The 21,883-nt window shown below is 48.1% G+C and overlaps 2 protein-coding genes across 4 annotated transcripts; one reads left to right on the top strand and one right to left on the bottom strand.

The window, feature by feature from the left end:
• Nucleotides 1-2,282: 2,282 nt before the first annotated feature.
• Nucleotides 2,283-17,917, top strand: LOC101061638 (zinc fingers and homeoboxes protein 2-like). 3 transcript variants are annotated; one of them, XM_029838360.1, is made up of 12 exons: nucleotides 2,283-2,416; nucleotides 10,776-11,168; nucleotides 11,485-12,177; nucleotides 12,415-12,627; nucleotides 12,949-13,212; nucleotides 13,293-13,508; nucleotides 13,644-13,728; nucleotides 13,816-14,001; nucleotides 14,349-14,764; nucleotides 15,340-15,577; nucleotides 15,665-15,881; nucleotides 16,474-17,917. In XM_029838360.1, the coding sequence occupies exons 2-11, from the start codon at nucleotides 11,070-11,072 to the stop codon at nucleotides 15,877-15,879; spliced, it is 2,625 nt and encodes an 874-aa protein (XP_029694220.1). In that variant the 5' UTR covers nucleotides 2,283-2,416; nucleotides 10,776-11,069; the 3' UTR covers nucleotides 15,880-15,881; nucleotides 16,474-17,917. The 3 variants fall into 3 exon arrangements, with proteins under 3 accessions (XP_029694220.1, XP_011603680.1, XP_029694219.1); XM_011605378.2 differs by lacking the exon at nucleotides 2,283-2,416 and adding an exon at nucleotides 2,506-2,642; XM_029838359.1 differs by lacking the exon at nucleotides 2,283-2,416 and adding an exon at nucleotides 9,886-10,693.
• Nucleotides 17,918-18,331: 414 nt separating this feature from the next.
• On the bottom strand, nucleotides 18,332-21,744 carry derl1 (derlin 1). Its single transcript, XM_003965945.3, has 8 exons — nucleotides 21,423-21,744; nucleotides 20,443-20,542; nucleotides 20,298-20,362; nucleotides 19,815-19,841; nucleotides 19,633-19,728; nucleotides 19,446-19,498; nucleotides 19,142-19,252; nucleotides 18,332-19,036 (listed from the first exon to the last, which is right to left on the bottom strand). Exons 1-8 carry the CDS (start codon nucleotides 21,573-21,575, stop codon nucleotides 18,901-18,903), a joined length of 741 nt encoding a protein of 246 aa, XP_003965994.1. The 5' UTR covers nucleotides 21,576-21,744; the 3' UTR covers nucleotides 18,332-18,900.
• Between the last annotated feature and the right edge of the window lie 139 nt (nucleotides 21,745-21,883).

Raw genomic sequence — 21,883 nt, forward strand, 5'->3', positions numbered from 1 at the left:
TGTGGTCAAAGACGGACGTGGGAAGACCATTTGTGGTTGCATCAGAGTTTCCCACTGTTCGAGATGATTAGGAATGCATCATTACCAAAACAGCTTCTTGAGATTCCAACCGTCTGCTTCCTGGATGGGTCATAAACCAGGAAGTACCTGCAGACCCAGCGGTGAGTACCCTCACTGGACAAACCTGCACAGTTACAGATACAAAGGTTCACCTACCAGGTCGACCAATGCGTGGTTTTAGATACTGCGGCACATGTGGAAGCTGCGGGCAGCTCACGAATCACGGAAGTTTTTGGGAAATCGCTCTGTGGCAAGTCACCAAATGATTATTTGCTTTATTGTTTGAAAACAATCAGAGATGAAGCATAAAGAACACAAGCCTGGAAAGGGGCTTCATCCTCTTCCTCTCTCCATTCTCAGTCAATAAAAAGCACACGTTACATGTGTAGTAGCAGAGACTGGGTTTTGATGCTGAGGCTGGGTTCAAAACCACTTTTGAAGGTCTGAGTTTTGTCTTGAATGGGCCCACATTTGTCTCAGACAAAGAGAGAGTCGGGGTTTTATTTCAGCATTGGTTAGGACCGCAATGTTCCTGGGGAGATCATTGTGTCGAACAATTGTCTGAAACATTCTGTATTTAATTGTGGTTTTTGGGGGGAGAGAAGACTCACTAACCAGACATACATTTGAACAAAAGAATGATGCTGTGCAACGAGTGAAATATGAAAATAATGTTGATTTTTGTTGTTTGCTTTGGTTCGTTCAAAGCAAAACACTTCCCACAGAAATAAAAATCGCATTCCGTATTTAATCTGCAGTATATTAAATACTAAAAAAGGAGTTATTCCGTGCCACTTACCTAACTGTAGCAAATGTTGCCTAGCTGCTCATAACTGCAGCATTCTGTTCTTTGGTTTGGGTTTGGGACAAGCAAAGACAACTTTTGGTGGTGCAAAATGTCATAGTTTATTATCATGTGTCAGAAGTTAGTGAAACTGAGTCAAGCAGGACAAGACCGGGAATAAGAAAAAAACAAAACACTCGGACAGCGATGAAGGCTAAAACATCATTCTGTTTTATTTTGCTTGCCCTCTCGGTCCACTTCCTTTCTTTATCTTTCAACCAATTTTTCTCCATCTCTTTTTATCAAACCTGTAATTAATTTTGTGAGAACCGTAGCGGGATTCACCAATGTTGTTGGGAGCTGCAGCAAGTAAATTTTTAAAAACAAAGGTAGAGTAACCACAGAAGCATTATTTTTCCAGTGCAACAGTACAATGGACACAATATATGTGAAATGCAATCGACATACAGTATTTGAAGTACAGTCCATAATAAAAGTTGGTTTGGTATTTGTGTTTATTTGGCTCCATCTAGTGTCCATTTAATGACATTACATCTTATTGCAGTCCTCTGATGACGTAGTTGTTTAATCTGTAAAATGTTAAAATGCAGAATCATGTTGGTTCTTGGTCTTGGTTGGTTCTTGGTCTTGGATTTATACAGAAAATAAGACAATAGAAAGTTTTTTTATTTGGAAAAAAATGAATCAGTTCATTTTTCATGTTGGGTAACCACATCTCTATATTTTATCTATTTTTCCCAGCCATTTATGTTGCTGTTTCTATCTTAATTAAACTGCAACTGTTAATATGTTGACACCATTTTAAAACTTTTAACATTAAAAAAAAATGCGCCTCGTTCTTTCAGAATATAAAAAAGACCAAAACTATGCACATAGGGTTGAAGGCCTACATCTGCAAAGAATGTATGCTATGACGCACCGTTTGCCCTAAAACGGTCCCCCATCCAGATCTCAGGCTCTGTCGGGTCTGGTTCCTCCGTGCACGGCTGCACACTGCACACGGATCAAGGTCACGGTCGGTTCCCGGTGGCTCCTGTGGGTGGCGCTGTTGTCTGTGATCTTTTTCCGCTCTGTGTCACACGAGGGCAGCTTCTTCAGGCAGCATAACCCTAAAACAGCTGACCTCGGGTTTACCTTTGACAATCTAGATGCAACTGTGTCATCTCTGCGAAGCTGCAGGAGTTGTGCAACACGCACGCGCACACACGCGCACACACACACTGCTGTATGAAGCACTGCAGCAACTCCACATGGGGTGGGCGTGTTGGAGGTGGGGGGGGCGAGGGTGGGACTTTTGGGGCTCCAAACGCCCCTTCTGGTACTTAAATATTCAATCAGGTCGGAGCGGCGGCGGGCAGGAAGCAACATAGTGACAGGTTGACGGCGCCGGGACGCGCTTCATTCATCTCCACATCGGCGGGCACGCTGCGTGGAGCCACCTGCCCCCTCCCTGTCATCTGACCGCGGCCGGGTCACTCTCCCCCGACCCGTTCGGGAACTTTTCGTCGCTGTAACACCATGAACCCGCCACGGACGGACACCGACGCTCCGGTACGGCATGCAAATACGTACTCTGACGTCGGCGATCATGTGGCTTTTGGCGTAGATCCTCCTTGTGATCTCCGATTTTTTTTTTTCTTTCCTGTCGCCTGTTGTCTCCACGGCTATTGGACCGCCGCGAGAGCGCCTCCGAACGCATCGGGTTTATTTCGAGGTTCGGCTTTCGCCTTCGGGTCGTAGCGCGGTACCCGGAGCATCGCACCAACGTCGAGGGCAGGTAAGGAAACGGACAACAACTCTTGCTATGCCCCCCCCCCCCCCCCTTCTCGGCTCAGCACGGCTACCCGAGCCTCTCAACTTAAAACTGTAGTTCCCCCCCCCCCGGAAACCTCTTCATGGGCTCCCTCTGCCCTCGCTGGGGGCGCCTGCGAACATCCACATGCGCCCCGGGAGCGAAATAAACGTGTTAACTTATCGCGTTGCTTGAACTTTGCCTTCCGTTAGCGACACCTGCGCGGCCGGAAAACAAACAAACGGCGTCACTGCTAAGTTTTAAATGGCCCCTTTTCTTTAAGTTTCACTCGGGATCGCCGCGGCGGCGCTGGGAGACGGCGGGGAGGAGGAAAAACGTCGTGCCGACTTTTCCTCCTCCCCGCGTCGACATAACCAGCAAAACATGGCCGTCCTTTGCCGACATGTTGTTACGTCGATGGCGAGAGGGGGGAACATTTGGGGAGAGTGGGTTTTTTTTTTTTTCCTTTCTGCGCCCCGCGTGTCACGCATCGGCGGCTCTGGACGTGGACGTCGGCGCGTTTCGGCGTCCTCCGCGGGCCTGTCCGCTCCGACGCATCAGCCGCGGCGTTCGAGTGCAACTTTTAGGACTCCGGCGTTGTTTATAGACTTTGATTTGCGCGACTCCGGTGTAGGCGTACCCCCGCGACGCCTCCTCCCATCCGAAACAGCGGCTCCGGCTGCATATGCAGACGCCGCCGCGCTGGAGCCGTAAAGCTGACTTGGAGGCTTCCGATGCGGGAGGAGGTTTAAAAAAAAAAAAAAAAGTCAGGCGTGGTTGTGATTATTCAGGATTCGGTTGTGAACTCGCCGAACCGTCGGCCGCCTGGATGTCCTCAGTTCACCCGTTTAAAGCCTCTCGCAAGGGCCGGAATCGTCACCCTGCGTCATGCGGTCATACGGGGTAGCATTTGAACGCCTCACGCATGGAGATCATGACATGCCACAATTACGCGTGGAGTGGAATCATTTCCCAGACAGCAGCTCTGCCCCCGTAATGTAGGTCAATTGACACGGTTTGAGTGTGTTTCACCGTTTCCTGTCTCACCAGCTCGGTTTGAATTAGAAAGTGTGGCGGTTGTACAGAATTGACCCCTATTCCGGGAAGCGGGAGCGCACATTTTGGCCTCTCCTGATCCGGCTAGTTTGACATTTCTATGGAGACATGCTGAGAAAGACAACAACAGACGTGCACCTGGTCGTCGCCCTGCATGACTGGCAACTTTGCTCAGACTCTTCCAAGTCTGTTGTTCTGGATTCCCTCGCTTCTGTTTACCTTCTTGCCCAGATTGCTTAAAGCCTCAATTACAGCCCGTTTGCCGACCATCACGGATGGTGCAAAGCCACACCCTCTCCGGCATTGGCGACGTTTTTCCAGAGCGCTTAAGTGCACCGCCGGTGCCAATAGCGTGACTCCTGTAAGTGATGGATCTGTTTCTCTTACATGGACTCATTTCCATTTCCTTCCAGCAACTTTCCCCCCCATTTCCATCTCTTTTTCTCTTTTGGAGGCAAACTGAAAACCTGCCACTTGAACTCCCCTCCTGAGTAAGTTTGCAGCTGCGTGCCTCCGCTTTATTGCTTTATTTATTCCCAGATCATATCGTCTTTGTGTTTGGCACATCAGGATTTCATGGCCCCGCAGCATCTTTCACGAGAGTTTTCCATGAATCTTGGGGTGTGTGTGGGGGCGGGGGGGGGGCTCAGCGGCCGAACGCCCGGCCTTTAGTCCGTTCATTTACGTACTGCACACAGACATGATAAACTAACGGTTGTGTTGCGTTTGAGGACCGCGAGGAAGACGTAAAATAAAGGACCCCTCTGATCTGCGATAAACAGCCTTGGCAACCGATTTGTGAAGGTGTAATTCTTATTGCACCTGTTTGCGCCCTGTCCTGTCAGCATTTACAGTTTAAGTAAAACAGACCCCCCCCCCCCCCTCCCGGCATTCTTAAGCTGTGAACGATGAAATATTTTGTTCCCAAGATGACATTTCCTTCATGCTAGCGAGGCCTCGGCGCCTTGGATTTCTAAACACTCCTTGATCAGCAGTGGAGCCTGATCCGTCGAAGATGTAACTTTGATCAGAACGGTGTAGTTAACCCACCCCCCCACCCCCCCACGTACCCATTATCAGCGATTCCTCTGGGTATATACTTGGCTTTTCTCGTGAAACCGCGCACTCTTGCTCTCGCCACGTGAATATGAAGGGGGGGGCTCCCGTTTGTTCTTCTCACCGGTCCCACTTGTGATCTGCCAAATCACAGCTAATGTTACGTAATACGGAACGACAACCCGCTCGCTTTTATCAGCTTTTAAACGGAACCAAAAAGAAAAAGAAAGAAGGGCTCCTGCTGATCAAAGGCAGCAGGCGCCCAGCCGTCATGCGAGGCGCCGTCGACAGCAGCCTGGAACGCATGTTATCCACGTGTGAGGAGAAAGCGTAGAAAAACACACAACAAAGTTGGAAAGATTTGTGAAGGCGTGGTTGTCGGCCGCCCCGCCACAGCTGGGACGTCATCGGCGCCAGAAAACATTGTATCGGTTGCTGTGCAACAGCCGCCGCAGTGCTTGTACGTGTTTATGTCGATCTTAAACACCTGCTGGGGCTAAATTAACTTGTGAAATGGTGATTTTTCAAGCTTGCGTGATGTTTAAAAGTGGTCCTCCCGTCCATCTGAGTGTGCTGTTGTCATGAGACGGAGAAGAAAAGTGTCAATGTAACACTAAAATCAACTCTTAGGGTTAAATCCTGCCCACCTGACCATACAAACTACCACAAATTATTCACAGTTCAGGTCAGAAAATTGTCTGCCGGCTTAGATTCAAGCTAAAATAGGCTAATAATGACAATTATGGCACCTGATGGACCTGACTGAAGGTATCTGATGCCTCTAATGTTTGTTAGCATTAGATTTATGGAACCTCTAATATGAATTAAAAAACGAAGAGAGGCAAATGACTTCCTCAGATGAAATTGATCTGGTTGATGGCTCCTTCTTCGCTTTAGCTTTCCTGTTAATGATGCACTAGCTTGTGTGACAGTTCCTTACAGAGAGGACAGGACCTGCCTATAGTCTCATAATGTCATGCAGCTCTGAAATTGAAGAGGATTTTTCTTGTCTTAACATCGGTTTTCTGGTGGAATCCAGCCAAAAGGGCTTCTAAACCAACACAATGGCTTTATTTCTTAACGGGAAACTTGCCGTCATCACAAATCGGTAGCAGACGGGTGGAAGTAATCCTGCCTTCATTTTGAGTCGAGAGGTTGTGCAGAAGGGATTTGATGCTGTAAACGAGTCCTCATAACAACGGTAGAGCCGTGAAAACGCGGTCTAACGGTTCACAGGCAGATTTCAATCAGCTCTGAGGCAGCCCGGCGTTTCCGGGGCGAGCCTTGACAACGCTGCCTGATGATCCCTGGTTGGGAATCCTTTCCTGGCCTCTCCTGTCTTGAAGGTCGCCAGTGGTTTGCACTTTGTAAACGCTTTGTGAAATCGAGCCCGTCGGCTCCCTCGGCAAAGCGAGTGACTCGGTGCGGAGCAGGCGGGATGCCGTCACCGCAGCCGGTCCCGCTTGATGACATCACTAGCATTGGCGCTGTTTGTTTGTTCTGGTTCAGGTCCTCTCCTTGCTGAGCCTCTGCCTCCACAGCCCATCAGACATCAGACAGTTGTTGTTTTTTTTTCAACCTGGTGACTAAGACAACCAGAGATGTGAGCGCATTACCTGTAGGTGGGGCTGAGAGGAAGATCGTGATGGAAGCAAGGAGGCGGGGCTTAGCAATTACGTGGCGACAAGAGGAGCATGGGAGGATGGGTGGTGTCTGAGAGAGACGGTGCTGCAGGGGGAGAGGCACCTGGGTAACACTCCAGAGCACAGAACATGTTGGAGGAACAAAGGAAAGAAATGAGACCCACCTCCCGTTAACCCTGCGTGCACTGGGGGGGGGGGGGGGGGGGGGGGGTAAATCCTTTTTAGAGCTCAAATGCTGTGTGGACGGCAGAACTGTGCGAAAAAGTTGCACACAATCGTTGTTTGTGTCTGATGTAGGTCATCCGTGCCAGCGTAATGACGTGGGTGTGAAGCGGCTCCCATTCTTCGATCCCACAATGCGCCCCCCACATTTCAAGTTTAGGGTAGAAAGGGGAGGGTGGGCCTCACTAAATTCAGCTGGCAGGGCACAGGCAGGCCCACCTGGAGATCGGGAAGCGGCTTCCTAAGCCCCAACCCCTCACTCTGGTTGCACAGCAGCATTAAACAACCGCAGCACCACAAACTAAAGGGTCACAAAGTTTGCATGACGTAACGCCTCCTCGCCAATGTGCAATCACGTGTAAAGGTCGGTTTCGAACACAAAAACCACATGACACGAAACGGCACTTTAATACAAATCATTTCTACGTATAGAATACTCCTCGAACCCCCCCTCCCCTGCCGATAGCGGCGACCTGATTTGCAGGATGACCCTTCCCCTGCAGCCCCCACACCTAAATGCAGCGTTATGAATTTACACACAGGAGTGAATTTATACACATGGAAATATAACTCATTTCCACCGTGTGAAAACTGCCATCTGTTGAAGTGAGCTCGTTTAGCGCCGCCGCCGTCATGACCTCCGCTGGGTTCTTCCATCAACATGAGCAGACCTGCGCACGCTCTGTGTTGGCTACAGTGTTGCCATAGTAACAAGCGTCCGCCGGAGTAGGTGACACTTGGGTATTTTTGAAGCTTGCCCTTTGTGTGCGCCAGCGTGCCTGTGTGTGTTCGGCGCGGAGACAGGACCGGCGCTCCGAGGCTTGTGTCTGCGTTCAGCGTGACACCGGCCGGGGGAAACGGAGGGCTGATCTGGCGGCGTCGAGGGGTCGGCGGTACTTTTCCGTCAGGCTGAATGTAGGCCGCTCTGTCTCTGCTGATGGAGCCCTAACAAGGTCACCCAGCGACAAACGGTCTCGGCTTCTGTCAGTCCCGGTTTTTCCAAGTTTTGCCCCGTGTAAAGGAGGCCGGTGGGCACGTTAAAGATCATCGGCCGACATTCTTAACTCACAGATTGACTCTTTGTTTTGCCTTTCCAGTATTTCGTCTCCACGTTCTGATTCAGGATAAGTAGGTCTGTTCTGTTGCTATGCAGAACATCCCGGGGAAGGGCTCGAACGCAGCGCGGCTCTGGCTCCGAGGGGAGCTGTGTGATGAGATTTAAATTAATTCCGCGACGGTCCGAAACCCTGCCTTTGCCGCCCCTGCTGGGACACGCTGTATTAATGGCCGCAGTGCCTCTCCTCGCCCACACGATGCAGACGCACTCATTGTCCCTCTCACTGCAGTGTGGTTGTTTTTTTTGTTGTTTTTTTTTTTAACCTTGCAATATAAAAAAAATCAGGTGGAGTTTCAAAGTTGCAGCCGCGCTTTCGTCTGCATCACTCCTTTTGTGTCGCGTTATGTATTATCCAACACCTCTATAGCGGCGCGGACCGGTCTGAACTTCATGCGTGGCTTCAAGCGCGCACGCTGCAGGGCTTTGACGCTCTCCAACCTCTTTGAGATTTGTCTGCCTTAGCGATTATACGGCTTCTCTGCTCCTTCTGCATCAGCTTTGGTTCTTCTTGCTCAGAATGTGTAGGGTTGCGCTGTAGCTCAGAGCACTTGATGCGTCATGTGCTCCACGTCCTTGGTACAGCGACTTGACCTCACCAGAGCTCTCGGCTACCAATGCCAACTGCTTGTACACGGAAGCAACTGCGTTGTACCTTCTGTCGCCTGGACGACCCAGCTAGCTTATCTAGCTAACTTATCTTTCACCAACTGATGTAGGATGACGGTACATACAGGTTGCTGTGATAATGTCGGCTGTCAGCAGTCTTGTCGGCAATCGGCCCTAGCCGTTACCATAGCGATCCATTAAAAAGAAAAGTGCGTTCCAATTGTCAGTTATGGGTGTATTCTGGGATCCACACATCACCCACGGTATTGAAGCCACCATGCGGAGGTTCTGTTTGCCATTTTCCATAGCAGCCAAATGGCTCCTCACCTCTGCAGGATACAGATGAGGCCAGAATCTTTTTTTTCAGTTTAAGTTCTTGGGACTACGGTCTAACTTTCCTGCGTTTACACTTTACAAAGATCTCTTTAATGATGCACAGAAATAGACTTGGAGTCTGTTGTGCTGCTCTGACTCATCTAAGGCTTGTTTTCTCCGCTTTGTTTGCCTCCTATGGCACTATATATTTTCTCTATATTAGATCATCTGTCCGTTTTCATACAGTCGACAGTTCCCAGGATGTGTAATGTTTTCCACTGGGTCCTCTCCGTGTAGGCATCATCCAAAACTTTAGCCATCACTGTCGTGGCTGGCAGCATTGAAGTGCTTCAAAAAAAGACGAATGCTAATGTAATGTACCAATCAGAGGGACAGTCAGACAACAGGCAGAATCGGCTGGCACGGGGCTGTCAGGCTGACTATTCATACAAGTTTAATGAGCATTCAGACAGTAGGGAGTTTGTGGCTCTGGCACAGCAGTTTGGTCTGCACAGCGAGGCTAACGGTGAGCGGGATAGACGTTACACAAGCAGCTGAGCACGATGACCACGGTTTCTGTGATGGAAATAAATCTAAACTTCTGTAGTGGATGAGTCCTGCCGTGGGGGAGCTGCTCGTCCCTCTTCCACTCAAACCAGTTCAGAAGAGAGCATTTTGAGCCTCTACAAGCTTTACTATTTGTCAGTCTGTGCGCGCACGTCAATCTCGCCTGCGGCCTATCGGACTGCAGATCTATTTGTGTTTAGGTTTATGTAAGATAACGCTCCCTTTTCTGACTCAGGCTCTCTTCTGAGTCTGTGTTGTCGACACTTTTACATAGATGACTCAATGGCCACTTGATTAGCATGCACAGCGGGGTCCGTCATCCAATAACTCGCAGCAAATGTTTGCAGATTCATTAGAAAGCTGTGTAGCTACTGCGTACATGGCTTAGTCATATAGACCGCCTAAAGTTAGCCGCATGTACTCTCCCCCCCCCCCCCCCCCCACACCAGTGGGAGATAACAGACTTCGCTAGCAGCTCAGGTCTGTTTTCTTCCCCGGCACGCCCTCGCCCGATCTGAGCGTCCACGAAGTGCTGGGAGCCGCGTCAGCACTGAGGTGGCAGAATTGTAGTCAAGGTGCATCTTCAGACTGTTTGGCCAGAGTCAGTCGGGGGGGGGGGGGGGGGGTCCCGAAGGACCAATGGTTCCACGTGCAGCTGGGTCGTCCCTGAAGATACCCTTCCTGACAGTAACGCAACGTAAGAGCTACCTCACTACAGTTCTATGTCCGCGGTTGCTATAGCAACACCATGGTAATGAGTCTGCATCCTAATGATGCCTCTGTGGGTTGTTTGAAGAGTTGAGATATCTCGGGACACTGAGCCGGCTCGCAGATGACGCCTTCCTTGCCTTTGGTGCAGTGTGATGAAGACTCGGTGGTCTAGATGAAGTCATGTGACCCCAGCGTGGTTCCCAGCAACAGCGGCTGCCTATAGAGCTGCAACAGAACCCTAAAGCTCCGCTTCGCTGATGGCAGTGTGCGATCGCAGCAGAGTTAATTTATCACAAGCGTTCCCTTCTGTAAACAAACGAGGTGTGAAATTACACGTGAGCCTCTGCTGCCTGAACCCGTTTCACTTTTACATGGAGCTTCTGTGTGAGGCTACAACAATCAGCAGACGATGCCAGTCAGATAAGTTCAGCTCTCATTACGCATCTTTCACTCCTCATGCTGCCTCTCTCTCTCTCTCTCTCTCGGGTCTGTGGCAGCTGTATCGATTTTTGAATTTGACGGGAAATTAAAAAATTGCTTGGAGCGGAGTGTCGTCTGATCTTCACTGATCCCGCAGATCGCCTTCCTCGGCGTGCTTGGAACAGACTGCTTCGTCTGCTTGCCCTTGAAAATGACAAATGTTGTTTTTCCTTAAAATAAATTGTCCTGATTGGGATTTGTATGAGGAGACCTTCACAAGTGCATCATGATGATAATACACAACAAAAAAGGGGCAAATGAAGGTTAATAAAACAGGGCAAAATCAAGGTATCGCCGTAAAGAATATGGCTCTGATTACTACTTTGTGCACTCTTCCCCCATCAGGTAGCATCCTGTCATGCCGTTCCAGGTTAGCGAGCACTGGAGCTGACGCCGTCAGCGAGCCCAGCCTCCACCACAGAGCAGCAGCCCTCTCTCTACCAGACCATCACCGTCCATTGCCCTCCTTGCTCTTCAGCCATTAGTCTCCTCCCAAGAGAACGCTGTCCTCCAGACCCAGTAGTGGCAGTAATCCTGCATCCTGGGCTCCTCGGCCTCCGTGGCATCAGCACTGGGCGCGCGTAGACTCCAAGTGAGGGCAGCAGTCCCCCCCAGAGGAACCCAGGGTCGGCCATCATCATGTCCAGCCGACGGAAGGCCTCCACGCCGTGTATGATCCGACAAGACCAGACCATGGTGGAGCTGGACGACGAGACGGATGAATCTCACGACATGGAGGTGAGAACACCAGACGGTGGCGTTTGACCCAGGCGACACCTGCCATAAGTTTGGCCACCATTCTCGCAGGATGAGAGTAGTATTTATCTATTGCTTCTATATATATTTTTTGTTATTAAATTGGATTTTGATGCCAGCTCATCATGCATATAGCTACACGGGACAAAGTGAGAAGGCATTTCTCAGAAGAGGTGCAGTATTCCAGCCAATAACATTTGATTTGGTCCAATTTAATGAAAACAGATTTGTTTTGTGGATGATTTATGAATTTAGAGGAAAATGTCTTTTTTAATTTAAACATTTTTTTGTCTACCAGACAATAACCAACAACCATACTGAGGAGAAACCCATCGACGTGGATTTTGCCGCAGAGATGCAGCCGTGTGCTGAAACGGACCCCCCCACAGCTCCAGACAAACTCCCCACCGAGCCACCAGACTTGTCCAAGCCTCCGCGCAGGCAGCAGGGGGGCTACGAGTGCAAATACTGCCCCTTCTCCACGCAGAACCTCAACACGTTCAAGGAGCACGTCGACGCCAACCACCCAAACGTGATCCTCAACCCCCTGTACCTGTGCGCCGTCTGCAACTTCAACACCAAGAAGTTCGACACCCTGACGGAGCACAACGAGAGGTGTCACCCGGGGGAGAGCAACTTCAAGTTCAAACGCATCAAAATGAACAATCAAACCATCCTGGAGCAGACGATAGAGGGTTGCAGCAACAGCGCAGTCATTTACAACACCTCCAGCTCCATCGGTGGCAAAGGCGAGGAGCTCCCGCCGCCCAGTAAACCCTTCACGGTCAAGGCGGTGAAGCCAAAACTGCCGCCGTTGGACAACAAACGGACAGAGTTTCAGCTGGGTAAACTGGCCCCAGATCTGGGCAAGAAACCCATCACAGCGCTCAACGTGAACGGGACCGTCATCATCCCAGAGTCAACCCTGCTCAAAGCAGATGGCCTTTCTCACATCATGCCTTCGCTACAGCCGCCTCTAAACTATACCCAGGTAGGACGCCCGCTGCAGCCAGAACACTTGCATCATTGTGCTCTGGTTTACACCGGCAAAACCTCACCGTGTCCTGGGATTAGCAACTGTATACAAACACATTGTTCTCAGAAGCTGAATGGAAAATCCCCAAATGGAGAATGTGTATATAAGACCTCAATTTCTTCATTCTTTCTGTGGGTTTAAGGTCTCCTGTCCAAATTTACCTCGGTGCTTCTGCTGACTTTATATTTCCAGGTGCCGAAGATTGCAGTGCCCCTCAACACAACCAAATACAACCCTTCGCTGGACGACAACCTGACGCTCATCTCGTCGTTCAACAAGTTCCCCTACCCGACGCAAGCGGAGCTGTCCTGGCTCACCGCAGCCTCGAAGCATCCAGAGGAGCAAATCAAAGTCTGGTTCACCACTCAGAGGCTCAAACAAGGCATCAGCTGGTCCCCTGAGGAGGTAGCAGTTAGTCATCATTTTCTTGCCATAGTAACTGGAAAAATCTGGGATTGCGTGTTACATTAGAAGCGTGATCATTACTCACTTGTCAAGAGGAGAGCATAAAAGCAGGCAGGCAAGATATAAAGATATTGTTTTTAGAATTCTGCTTTTTTTATTATTATTATATTTTTTGGACGGAACTCCCACAGGACTGAAAATCTATAATTCACGTTCCACTCATTCTACTTAACTTGCCCCTTTTGTTATATTAAAGAGCAATAGTTATTCTTTGATGTGACCAGTTGGAATTAAAATGGTTTTTTAATCTGTCTCTGACAGGTGGAAGAAGCCAGGAAGAAAATGTTCAACGGCACAATCTCCTCAGCACCTCAGACCTTTGCCGTTGTAGCTCCGCAGCTCAACTCCCAAATGTCTACCAACCACTCTGCCCACTCCACGGCCTCCAAACCCCTGCAGCCGGGCGCCTCCGTCCTGCAGTCGCTCCCCTGTCAGCTCCTGGGACAGACCAGCCTGGTCCTGACCCCTGTCGCTAACGGTTCCACTGTAACTGGTGCACCTCTGGCACTCACTCTGACCAACCAGGTATGAAAATATAAAGGATGATTGATTGACATGGACATTGTGGTTGAAAGATTAAGATAGAAATTTCCCGTGACTCTCAGGTGGTGCAGTCGCTCAAACGTCCTCTGGCGTCTCCTGCCATCGCTACAGAGAGCAAACGACCCTCCATCATTCAGGCCATATCGGCGCCCATCGCCACGACGAAGCTGGTGTCTTCAAAAGTGCTTAGTTTCACTGTTGACCCCAATAAAACAGCCGAGCAGCTCTCGGTCCTGAGGTCCAGCTACACGCAGTGTCCTTTCCCTGAGGAAGATGAGGTAAGAATAAGTGAGTGATATGGCATTTCTTTGTACCATAAGGGCTTATTTTTACTTTAAAGTGTAGTGATACTTTATACCTTAAAATGCAAATTTCGTTGCAAGTAAATATCAAAATATCTTGTGTTATTTCAGATCTACAGGCTGATTGAGATGACTGGGCTGTCCAGAGGGGAGATCAAGAAGTGGTTCAGTGAACAGAGGCTCCTTAATCTCAAAAGTAGGTGTAGCTAGTTTAGATGTGCAACAGTGAGCTGTTTAGATTACTTTTACACTCTCTAATTTCATGACTGTCTGTCTCTCTAAGGTGTCCCTGCCCCTCCGTTGCTGGTGAAAGCAGAGGTGACACCAGCACCCAAAGATATACCTATAAAGAAAGCCATGCCGAGCCAGTTCCCCCTGCTGGAGAGGGTGAAGGGCAAATCAGCGGAGCAACTGAAGGCCCTAGAGGAAAGCTTTCAGCGAAGCAGCTCCCCAAAAGATGCAGATTTAGGTAAAGACCTGCACCTTTGCCCTTTGGTGTCAGTCAAGTCTTTAGTTAGGCTCAGTAGTACATTTCCTTATGTCACCATAGGCCACAGTATCAGATTTGAAGATTACTGTTGGTGATCTATTCATTCTCTACGTTTGCTGTGTGTAACTTAATTACTCTCACTAAGATGAGCTGCCGGCTCTTCTCTGGATGGTGCCAGCATGACACGAATAGCATAAATGTTTTAATGAGCCCATTTTCATTCTGCAGAGAGAAAGAGAACACAATCCCAGGTTAAAAAAAAAAAAAAAAAGAATCCTTCGAGGTAGCATAGCTTATCCGATTCACTGAGCTCTGTCGTGCTGCAGACCAGCTGGCCCAGGAGACCAGGCTGTCCAGGACGGAGGTGGACTGCTGGTTTGCTGAGCGCAGGGGGCTGAGGGATAACATGGAGAAGGCTCTACTCACCATGGCTTCAAAGAACTTGGACGGCAGAGGAGATCGTCCGGTGGCGCTGCTGAACGGGGCCTCGCATCGAGAGCAGGACGGGAAGAATCTCTGCTCCCCTCCTCACCCGCCTGCCCTCTCCTCATCCTCTTCCTCCTCCACCCCTTCGTCCCCGCCCGTGCTTGCCGCGTCCTCCCCTCACCCGCCGACCCTGTCCACTTCGGCCTCGCCCCCCATCCTCACGTCGTCCTCCTCCTCTTCCCCGCACCCCCCCGTCCTCTCGGCCTCCATGAGCCCCGTCCCCATCACCAGTCGCTCTCTCGCCCTCCTCAGAGAGGTAAGAAAAGATACGGCGACGTCCAAACACAAACTGAGAAATCTTTCCTGGCAGTTGGGCTAAAAAATGTATGAAGACCGTAACAAGGTGTGACCACAAAGAGAGTGATGACTCGATGACATCGCACTGTTGAATGAAGATGTGAAGTGAGACGCGTGCCAGCGATTCACCTTGAGAAGAGTTGCGCCTGTATCCGGGTGATTGACACCCCGTGATGGGATTTGCTGATGCTTTAATTTTAGAAGTGAAATAAGACGGCAGGAAGCTGCAAGGTCGGATCTGGGGGGGGGGGGGGGGGGATACGAGACAGGAGCTGCATGAGCGTTGAGTCTCAAATAGCAGCATCCCTTAGGATTACAGAGCCTATAAATGGAACATATATCCACGAGATATCTGCCTCTTTATGTTCTGATGCGCATTTCATGGGCTGACAGTGAGGAATGACCTATATTGTCCCGTGATTCGCGGCTGATTTAAATCTGCCTGTGTCCATACATCAAACTGTAAACGAAGCTCAAGGGTGCGCTGTGATGTTTTTCAAATAAGAGAAATAATATAAATATTATTATTGTCAGATGTTCTGTCGGACTCAGTGGCCGTCCCCTGAGGAGTACAGTCAGCTGGAGGTCCAAACCAGTCTGGGACGCACCGACATTGTCCGCTGGTTCAAGGACCACCGCTCGGCACTGAAGAACGGCGAAGCCCTCGATTGGATGAACGCTTTCCAAGTCCCGCCTTTGAAACGGAAAACGGACCAGGAACAAAACGGACAGGGCTCTGAGGACGTTCCCCCTGGAGTCAAAGCTGCGCATGGTGAGCTTTGGATTTGGATGTGAAGGTTTTTGTGCTATATATGTTTGTTTTGGGTTTCTTTTTTTAAATCTTCTCCTGTTGCTGCAGTCCAGGACAAAGCTGGTGAAAACGTGGCTGCGGCAGCAGTGCAGGCCAAGCTGTCCGACCAAGACAAAGTCCAGTGGTTGACTGACAGAATAGCTCACAGTGTGACGGACCTGATCCGGACCAGACCGGACGGCAAAGAAGCAGCTGACCGACAGAGGACAGCGACAGACAACGATGTCCGGAGCGCAGAGCAACCTGGGAAGGTCACTGGTTGATGGTAGGTGGACAGGCTGAAATATCCCTTCGGAAGGATTAAAAGCTTGAATGGAAAAGCTAAAGGAAACGATTAAACACCAATGAGACCTAAAATAAAATTCAACCACAGAGCTTTAGCTGTTACCTAACTACATGCTAGTTGTATTTTTTTTATTGTTTAATGGGTTTTCTAACAGAAATAAGCTTTATAGTCAAAGAAAAACGGTACCAAAACAGAACCATTAATGGTTGTTGAGGTTAATGCTGAATAAATTCCCTGCGAGTTGACTGGATTATCAGCAGCTGATAATGGGGGCAGAGAGGCTGGAGATTTGGAAGCGCCTGGAATAAATGGGTAGTGAACCATGGGGCTACGGTTCCTTTAAGATGCCGCAGCTGCAGCCTCCAGCTGAGCAGGAAGTTATCAGAGTGTCATTACCTCTAATTGATCCATCCAAAAGACAGCAGGAGGATATTTGGGTCACACCACCATCGGCCATTAGCATTTGAGAGGAGCAACTCCGTTGCTTGTATTCCACATCAATCGGGAGTTAAAATGAAATATGAAAAGTCCAGATTCCAGTAGCGGTAAGTTCACCGTGATTCTGTTCCAGGTCGGGTGAAATCGCAGACTCGAGGTGTCAGAAACGATCACGGAAGATGACCAAAGGAGAGGGCGGTGATGTCACCGCCCATGACGTCATCACTACAACCGGGAACTTTGGGAGTTTATGGCAGTCGGAGCACTGACGCTGCTTCAGATACAGACATTGAGGGGGGGGTGTTAAAGCTGGACAGGATTTACTAACAGTCTTTTTTCTTTTTTTCTTTTTTTTTTAAAAAGACGGACCTGTGTAAATATTTTCTTTATTACATCTGTACAGTTTTGCTCTAAAGGTAAGGGAGGGTTGTTAATTTTTTTTAAGCCAGACTGGTGCCCCTAAACCTGGAATGTTTTTGTTGGTTTAAAGATCCCAGAGTATAATTACCTGTAGTCCTTTTTTTAAAACAAAAAACAAAAACAAACAAATCACACCTGCAGGCTACTCATAATGGGTACTTCTTGACAGCACTTGCAAATATTCCCTCAGCTGCATTAGATTGTATCCACACGCCTGGACGCTTCCTCCTGCTGCATCACGTTGACTTACTCCGGCCGGGGGGGTGTGAAGACGGCCTGCGAGGGGTCGGGCACTCGGCGGAGGACTTCTGGCCCGACCTGAATGCAGCCGAGAACCCGGTCCAGCGGGGTCAGATGACACGTGGCGACATGAATGAATGCACTGTACAGCAACGCCGGCACCTTTCTAACCAGCTTGATCTCGCGTCAGTAAACGAGGCATGTTTAATGCGCTTAAGCAGCACCGAATATGCATTTCTCCTGATACAGAGGATATATTTGAGTGTGTCTGATTGCACCATGCTGCCTTTTTCAGCTTTCTTGCGCCACGATTCGCCGCCCGCCCCCGAAGCGGACGCAGTCCGGCGACGGCGGCGGTTTTAGCTTCTTTCGTTCGGGAGACTTGAAATATTTTTGACCGATCTCGCCAAAAGCATTCGTGCTGGCGTCCCCCCCCCCCCCGCATGACTCGGCGGCAGGAGCTCCTGCCGGACGTCCGTTTTTCGCTCGGCTGTAATCTGTGAAAGCACTTCGCTCCGATGCCTCTCGGCTTTGTCTCGTCGCGTCCAAAACTGGACTGAGTTCGGTCCATTTCTGTCCTCGGAGCAAAACAAAAGAACAATTCTGCACAGACGTCTCTGATTCTGTTCGAAGGCAAAATAGAAAATGGGAGTTAAGCTCTCCACCTGCCACAAACCTCCTGCATGAACTTGTCTTCAACAATATTTCAAGAGCACCTGTGATTTGAGTCAAGAACAAAGAAAACTCGTTAAGTTTAAGAGCTGATCTGTGGAAGAATGTCCAATTTATTTTCTTGTTGACCTGAGTATCTGGGATACTGTTGACTTTATTGGCTGAGGCAGGGAAAAAAAATAACTTTCATTTTCTACTTTTAGGTCTGCTGTAACTCAATAAATACACGACCAACTGTTCAAACACCTGCGCATTTGTGTTAATTGTGTTTGTGTGCATCAGGAAGTGGAGATTTGATCGGGAATGGAGCACTAAATAATTGTGCTAAAAAGAATGAAAAAAGGTGATTTAAACACCACACTTGAACTGTTCAGACCTTATTAGGATTTATTTTAACCGTTTCTTTTTTCTGTGTATTATGTGACCGCTGCTATTTTGAGTCAATGTACTTTTTTCGAAATTATGGATTAACCATCAAACAAGGGGGAAAAACTAAATTTGATGTCAAAATACGGAGTTGAACGGAGGACATCGATGGGCTGTTTTAGATCGGCATTTTAACTCATTTGAAATAATCAGGCGCCTCCAGATAAATTGAACAGAAACGTGTTATTTCTGATGCAGGGATGATCCGAAAATTAAGACGCACTCACCGATGATGCAATAGAACAACTTGTTATATTTACAAAAAGAACCCATAAAACAAACTGTAAAAAACTTGACACCAACACCTGAAGACAGAATCCACTCTGAATAATGTTGCTCGGGTTCTGACGACACACTTGGTGCGTTGGTAATTACAGTGTAATCTAGTTGGGGGGGGGCGCAAAACGTGCTGGTGTCCAGCTGCAGCATCTCTGGTCTTTACAGTCCGACAGCAGGGTCTGGAGGTGAGGGAGGATGTCAAATGAAAAAAGGAAAACCATCACCAGAGAACATTCTTCAGGTTTCCTGATCTGGCCAACACCTCCAGCAGCACCTACAGTACAGCCGCACTTTGTTGTTGTCTTGGGCCTCCAGCCAGACTCTGAATCCCATTTTATAGTTCTGCGTCAAGTAAAATGTGTTTTCTCAAATATTTTCCTGTTACAGCTTCTAAAATTAAAGATTTTTTACATGAATTTGGACAAAGACTTCAGTCAGACAGGAAAGAACGAGAGAAAACGAGCATTTTAGCCTGAAACGTCAACAGCGCGGTTGTTTGCTACGAGCGGTTGTCGCTCCCCTCTCATTCAGCCCCCAGGTGATAGCCTTGGCCCCAGTTGTGTCGGCCTACTCCCCCCGGCCGCTGTGCAGCTGGTCTCCTGGTGGGAGGGACTCCAATGCCAGCCACACCTCCCCTCCTGTTGGGGAAGTACCGATACCTGAAGCCAAGAGGATAAAAGACTATTAAAACAAGAACAGGAAATCAGAGACGCAAATGTTACAAAGTCACAGGCAGTAAAACCCAAGTGAGGAAAGATACTTACAGGATGTCCGGTGTAGACAGGAAGGCCTGGCCTCCAAAATCGATGGGATATTTGAACATAAGGAAGTAGTAGAGGTGACCCACCAGGTTTCCCGTCAGTTCATTTAAAAAGCTGCACAACGACAAGCACAGTCTGGACTAGAACACGAATAAAGTCACTGATTCTGAATAATGAACGACTCCTACAAACATCCAGATGCAACATCAGCTCCACAAACCACAGGGAAATTTGCATTTGTGGAAGCTGAACTGTGCATTTAAAGAGACCCCATTTACTGTGCTGTGAAGAAAAACTGGCTACTTACGATCCCCCGATGACAAAGTTGAACATGAGGATGACCCAAGGCAAATAATGCGCCTAGAAGGAAAAAATATATCAAAATAACTGACAACATTGTGACAAGGCTTTACACTACAAAGCTTTAGTTGATGTCAGCAATAAGGTACTTGAATAAGTGATTTGGTGGCTGTTGGTGGGAGAACAGGAGGTACCTTAAACTGTGTTCCGAACCAGAAGGTCACGATAGTGTCTTTGTTGAGCTGGGCCCAAACGTACAGTACCGACATGATCATTGGGATCATGAGCAGCTGACAAGCAAATAAAGAATAACTTTATTAAAAACACGCAAGTGAGGATGTTACGCATCTAATAGACTGTGAGAAAAGGTCCTTACTCGCATGTTTATCAGCATTGCAGATATCTACAGAAACAGTCAAGAACAATAACTTTACATGAGAACAATCTTTCAAATTTGTTCCCCTTTAAGCAACCAGGAACTAATCAGTCCCACATCTATGATCAGGCTGCTGTTTATACTTGGATTGGGTCCTGATATAGACTAGAACTGTCAGAACTGGAGAGCACTGGTGCTGCATCTGACCTAGATTGGGTCTGTATGCTCTGTAGGAGCGGAAAGACACCGGACCATTGGCACAGATCTGCAATAACATGACACAGTGCTGCAGAGAGGGAGATGAAAGAAAAGGAAGGGAGATGAAAGAGTACTGCAGCAGGGAGTTGGAATCAATGGTGGAGAGGAAAATAAGGTAAGAGGAAGGTAGCCCTGTGCGCACAAGTAAGTGTCCATATTTAGTCGACTACAATACAGCATTTAAAAAGGGGGTTTTGGTTTCCTGCGACGCCGGCCAAAGGATACGACAATGCAAATCCAGTTGAAGAGGAGCATGAAGACGTAATCTGCGGGTCTGCCATCAAAACTGCCTAAATAATCAAACCACAATAGAATTTAGGACAATTAAACAGTGACTGTGTATGTGAGCAGCCGAGGCCAGTCATCGTACCTGTCTCCAGGCGAGTGGAGTAATTGTAGAGAAAATAGAGATTGATCAGATACTGAAACCCAGTCGGGAAAAAAAAGGTGGCCGTCAGTGGTCTCCAGATCTGAAACACACAAACCAGATATAAATTCCAGCGATGTCTTTGCAGCCGGGTTTGATCAATGCCACAGACTTTCAAAGCTCTCCTTGAAACTCGTGAATTCTTGTTTGGAATGCAAACAACAACACTTTGACGGCTGGTGTTCCTCTACTTCCATGCAGGATTTTGAGATTATTTCTTTTTTTAAGGTAAGATACAACCATAACATTTGATGAGGCGATGAGGATCAGAAATCATTTCAATTTTTCAACAAAGGAAACTACTTTCCACGACTAAAATAAAACAGTTTCACTAGATATGTTCTTTGTGTATCATTTTAATAAAACTGAGGCCTTTTAGCTTATACTCCACTACTCTGACGTGCTCAAAGGGTCTTTGGAACAGTCCCTGCTTTGTTTAAACACAACTCATTTAGAACACTAAAATTTAACCACAAAGTGTGACAAAGTTAAGAATCTTGCTTGTATAAGTAACCCAATAGATCCGTCTCACTTTTTCTGCCTGGGTTGACAGTGGATGTACCACAAAAGGTTGCTGCAGGTCCACTATTTATAGCCCCACGTCAGTCCAGTTTACAACATCTAAATTTATTCCATATATCATATCGCCAACAGATCTCTTTACCTGGTTAAACAATATTAAGACACTCCTGAGCCTCACAGCAGAACAATAATTAAAGAGGAAATCTTGTTTTGCTAAAGATTTTGACATCCGGAAAATCGCGAGCTGACGCGTCTCGCGCGCTGATTGGCCGTCAGGACAGGCCTGCTGGAAGCTAACATGCTAACTCACTGGCCAAATCAAAAGCACAGCATTCACAGCGACTGTAAGACACGGGAAATTAACACGCATAGTGAAATAGTTAACAACAACACCAAAATACCTGAAATCTGGTGAAGACTAGATCTGGAAATAACAGGAAGTTCCTGAAATCAACCAATCCCAGAATACCAATAAGAGGCAAAGCAACTGAGGCACTAAACCAGCTCCGGGTGATGATAGGGATGCTTCTGAACCAATCCTGGATATCTGACATTTTACTTTACGATAACAGCCGAGCTTTAACAATATATACCCAACTTTAAAAATGTAGCACTACAGACTATACACCTTCTTGCTATCACTACATGAGGTCTGCCCCACAGAGAAGTTTACATGACGTGGCTAATCAAGGATAGCTAGCTTTGCATACCGGCGCACTTCCGGTTCAGCTTTTCAGCGTAAAAGTACATATTTCTGAAGGTGTTGCGCCACAAGTGTGCACATTATTGCTCATTTCCAATCCTTTTATATGAATATTTGCCTGTCGCTACAAATATACACAAAGCTTTTTGGCTATGTTTA

This window comes from Takifugu rubripes, chromosome 7 (assembly GCF_901000725.2).
Source record: "Takifugu rubripes chromosome 7, fTakRub1.2, whole genome shotgun sequence".
Classification (NCBI taxonomy): domain Eukaryota; kingdom Metazoa; phylum Chordata; class Actinopteri; order Tetraodontiformes; family Tetraodontidae; genus Takifugu; species Takifugu rubripes.

Coding starts and splice junctions, on each gene's coding strand:
- LOC101061638 (XM_029838360.1), top strand. CDS start 11,070: ATGTCCAGCCGACGGAAGGCCTCCACGCCGTGTATGATCCGACAAGAC. Junction 13,729..13,815: donor GAGGCTCCTTAATCTCAAAA/GTAGGTGTAGCT, acceptor TGTCTCTCTAAG/GTGTCCCTGCCCCTCCGTTG. Junction 14,765..15,339: donor CTCTCGCCCTCCTCAGAGAG/GTAAGAAAAGAT, acceptor TATTATTGTCAG/ATGTTCTGTCGGACTCAGTG.
- derl1 (XM_003965945.3), bottom strand. CDS start 21,575: ATGTCAGATATCCAGGATTGGTTCAGAAGCATCCCTATCATCACCCGG. Junction 20,363..20,442: donor CTCCACTCGCCTGGAGACAG/GTACGATGACTG, acceptor TTGATTATTTAG/GCAGTTTTGATGGCAGACCC. Junction 19,729..19,814: donor CAATGCTGATAAACATGCGA/GTAAGGACCTTT, acceptor TTTGCTTGTCAG/CTGCTCATGATCCCAATGAT.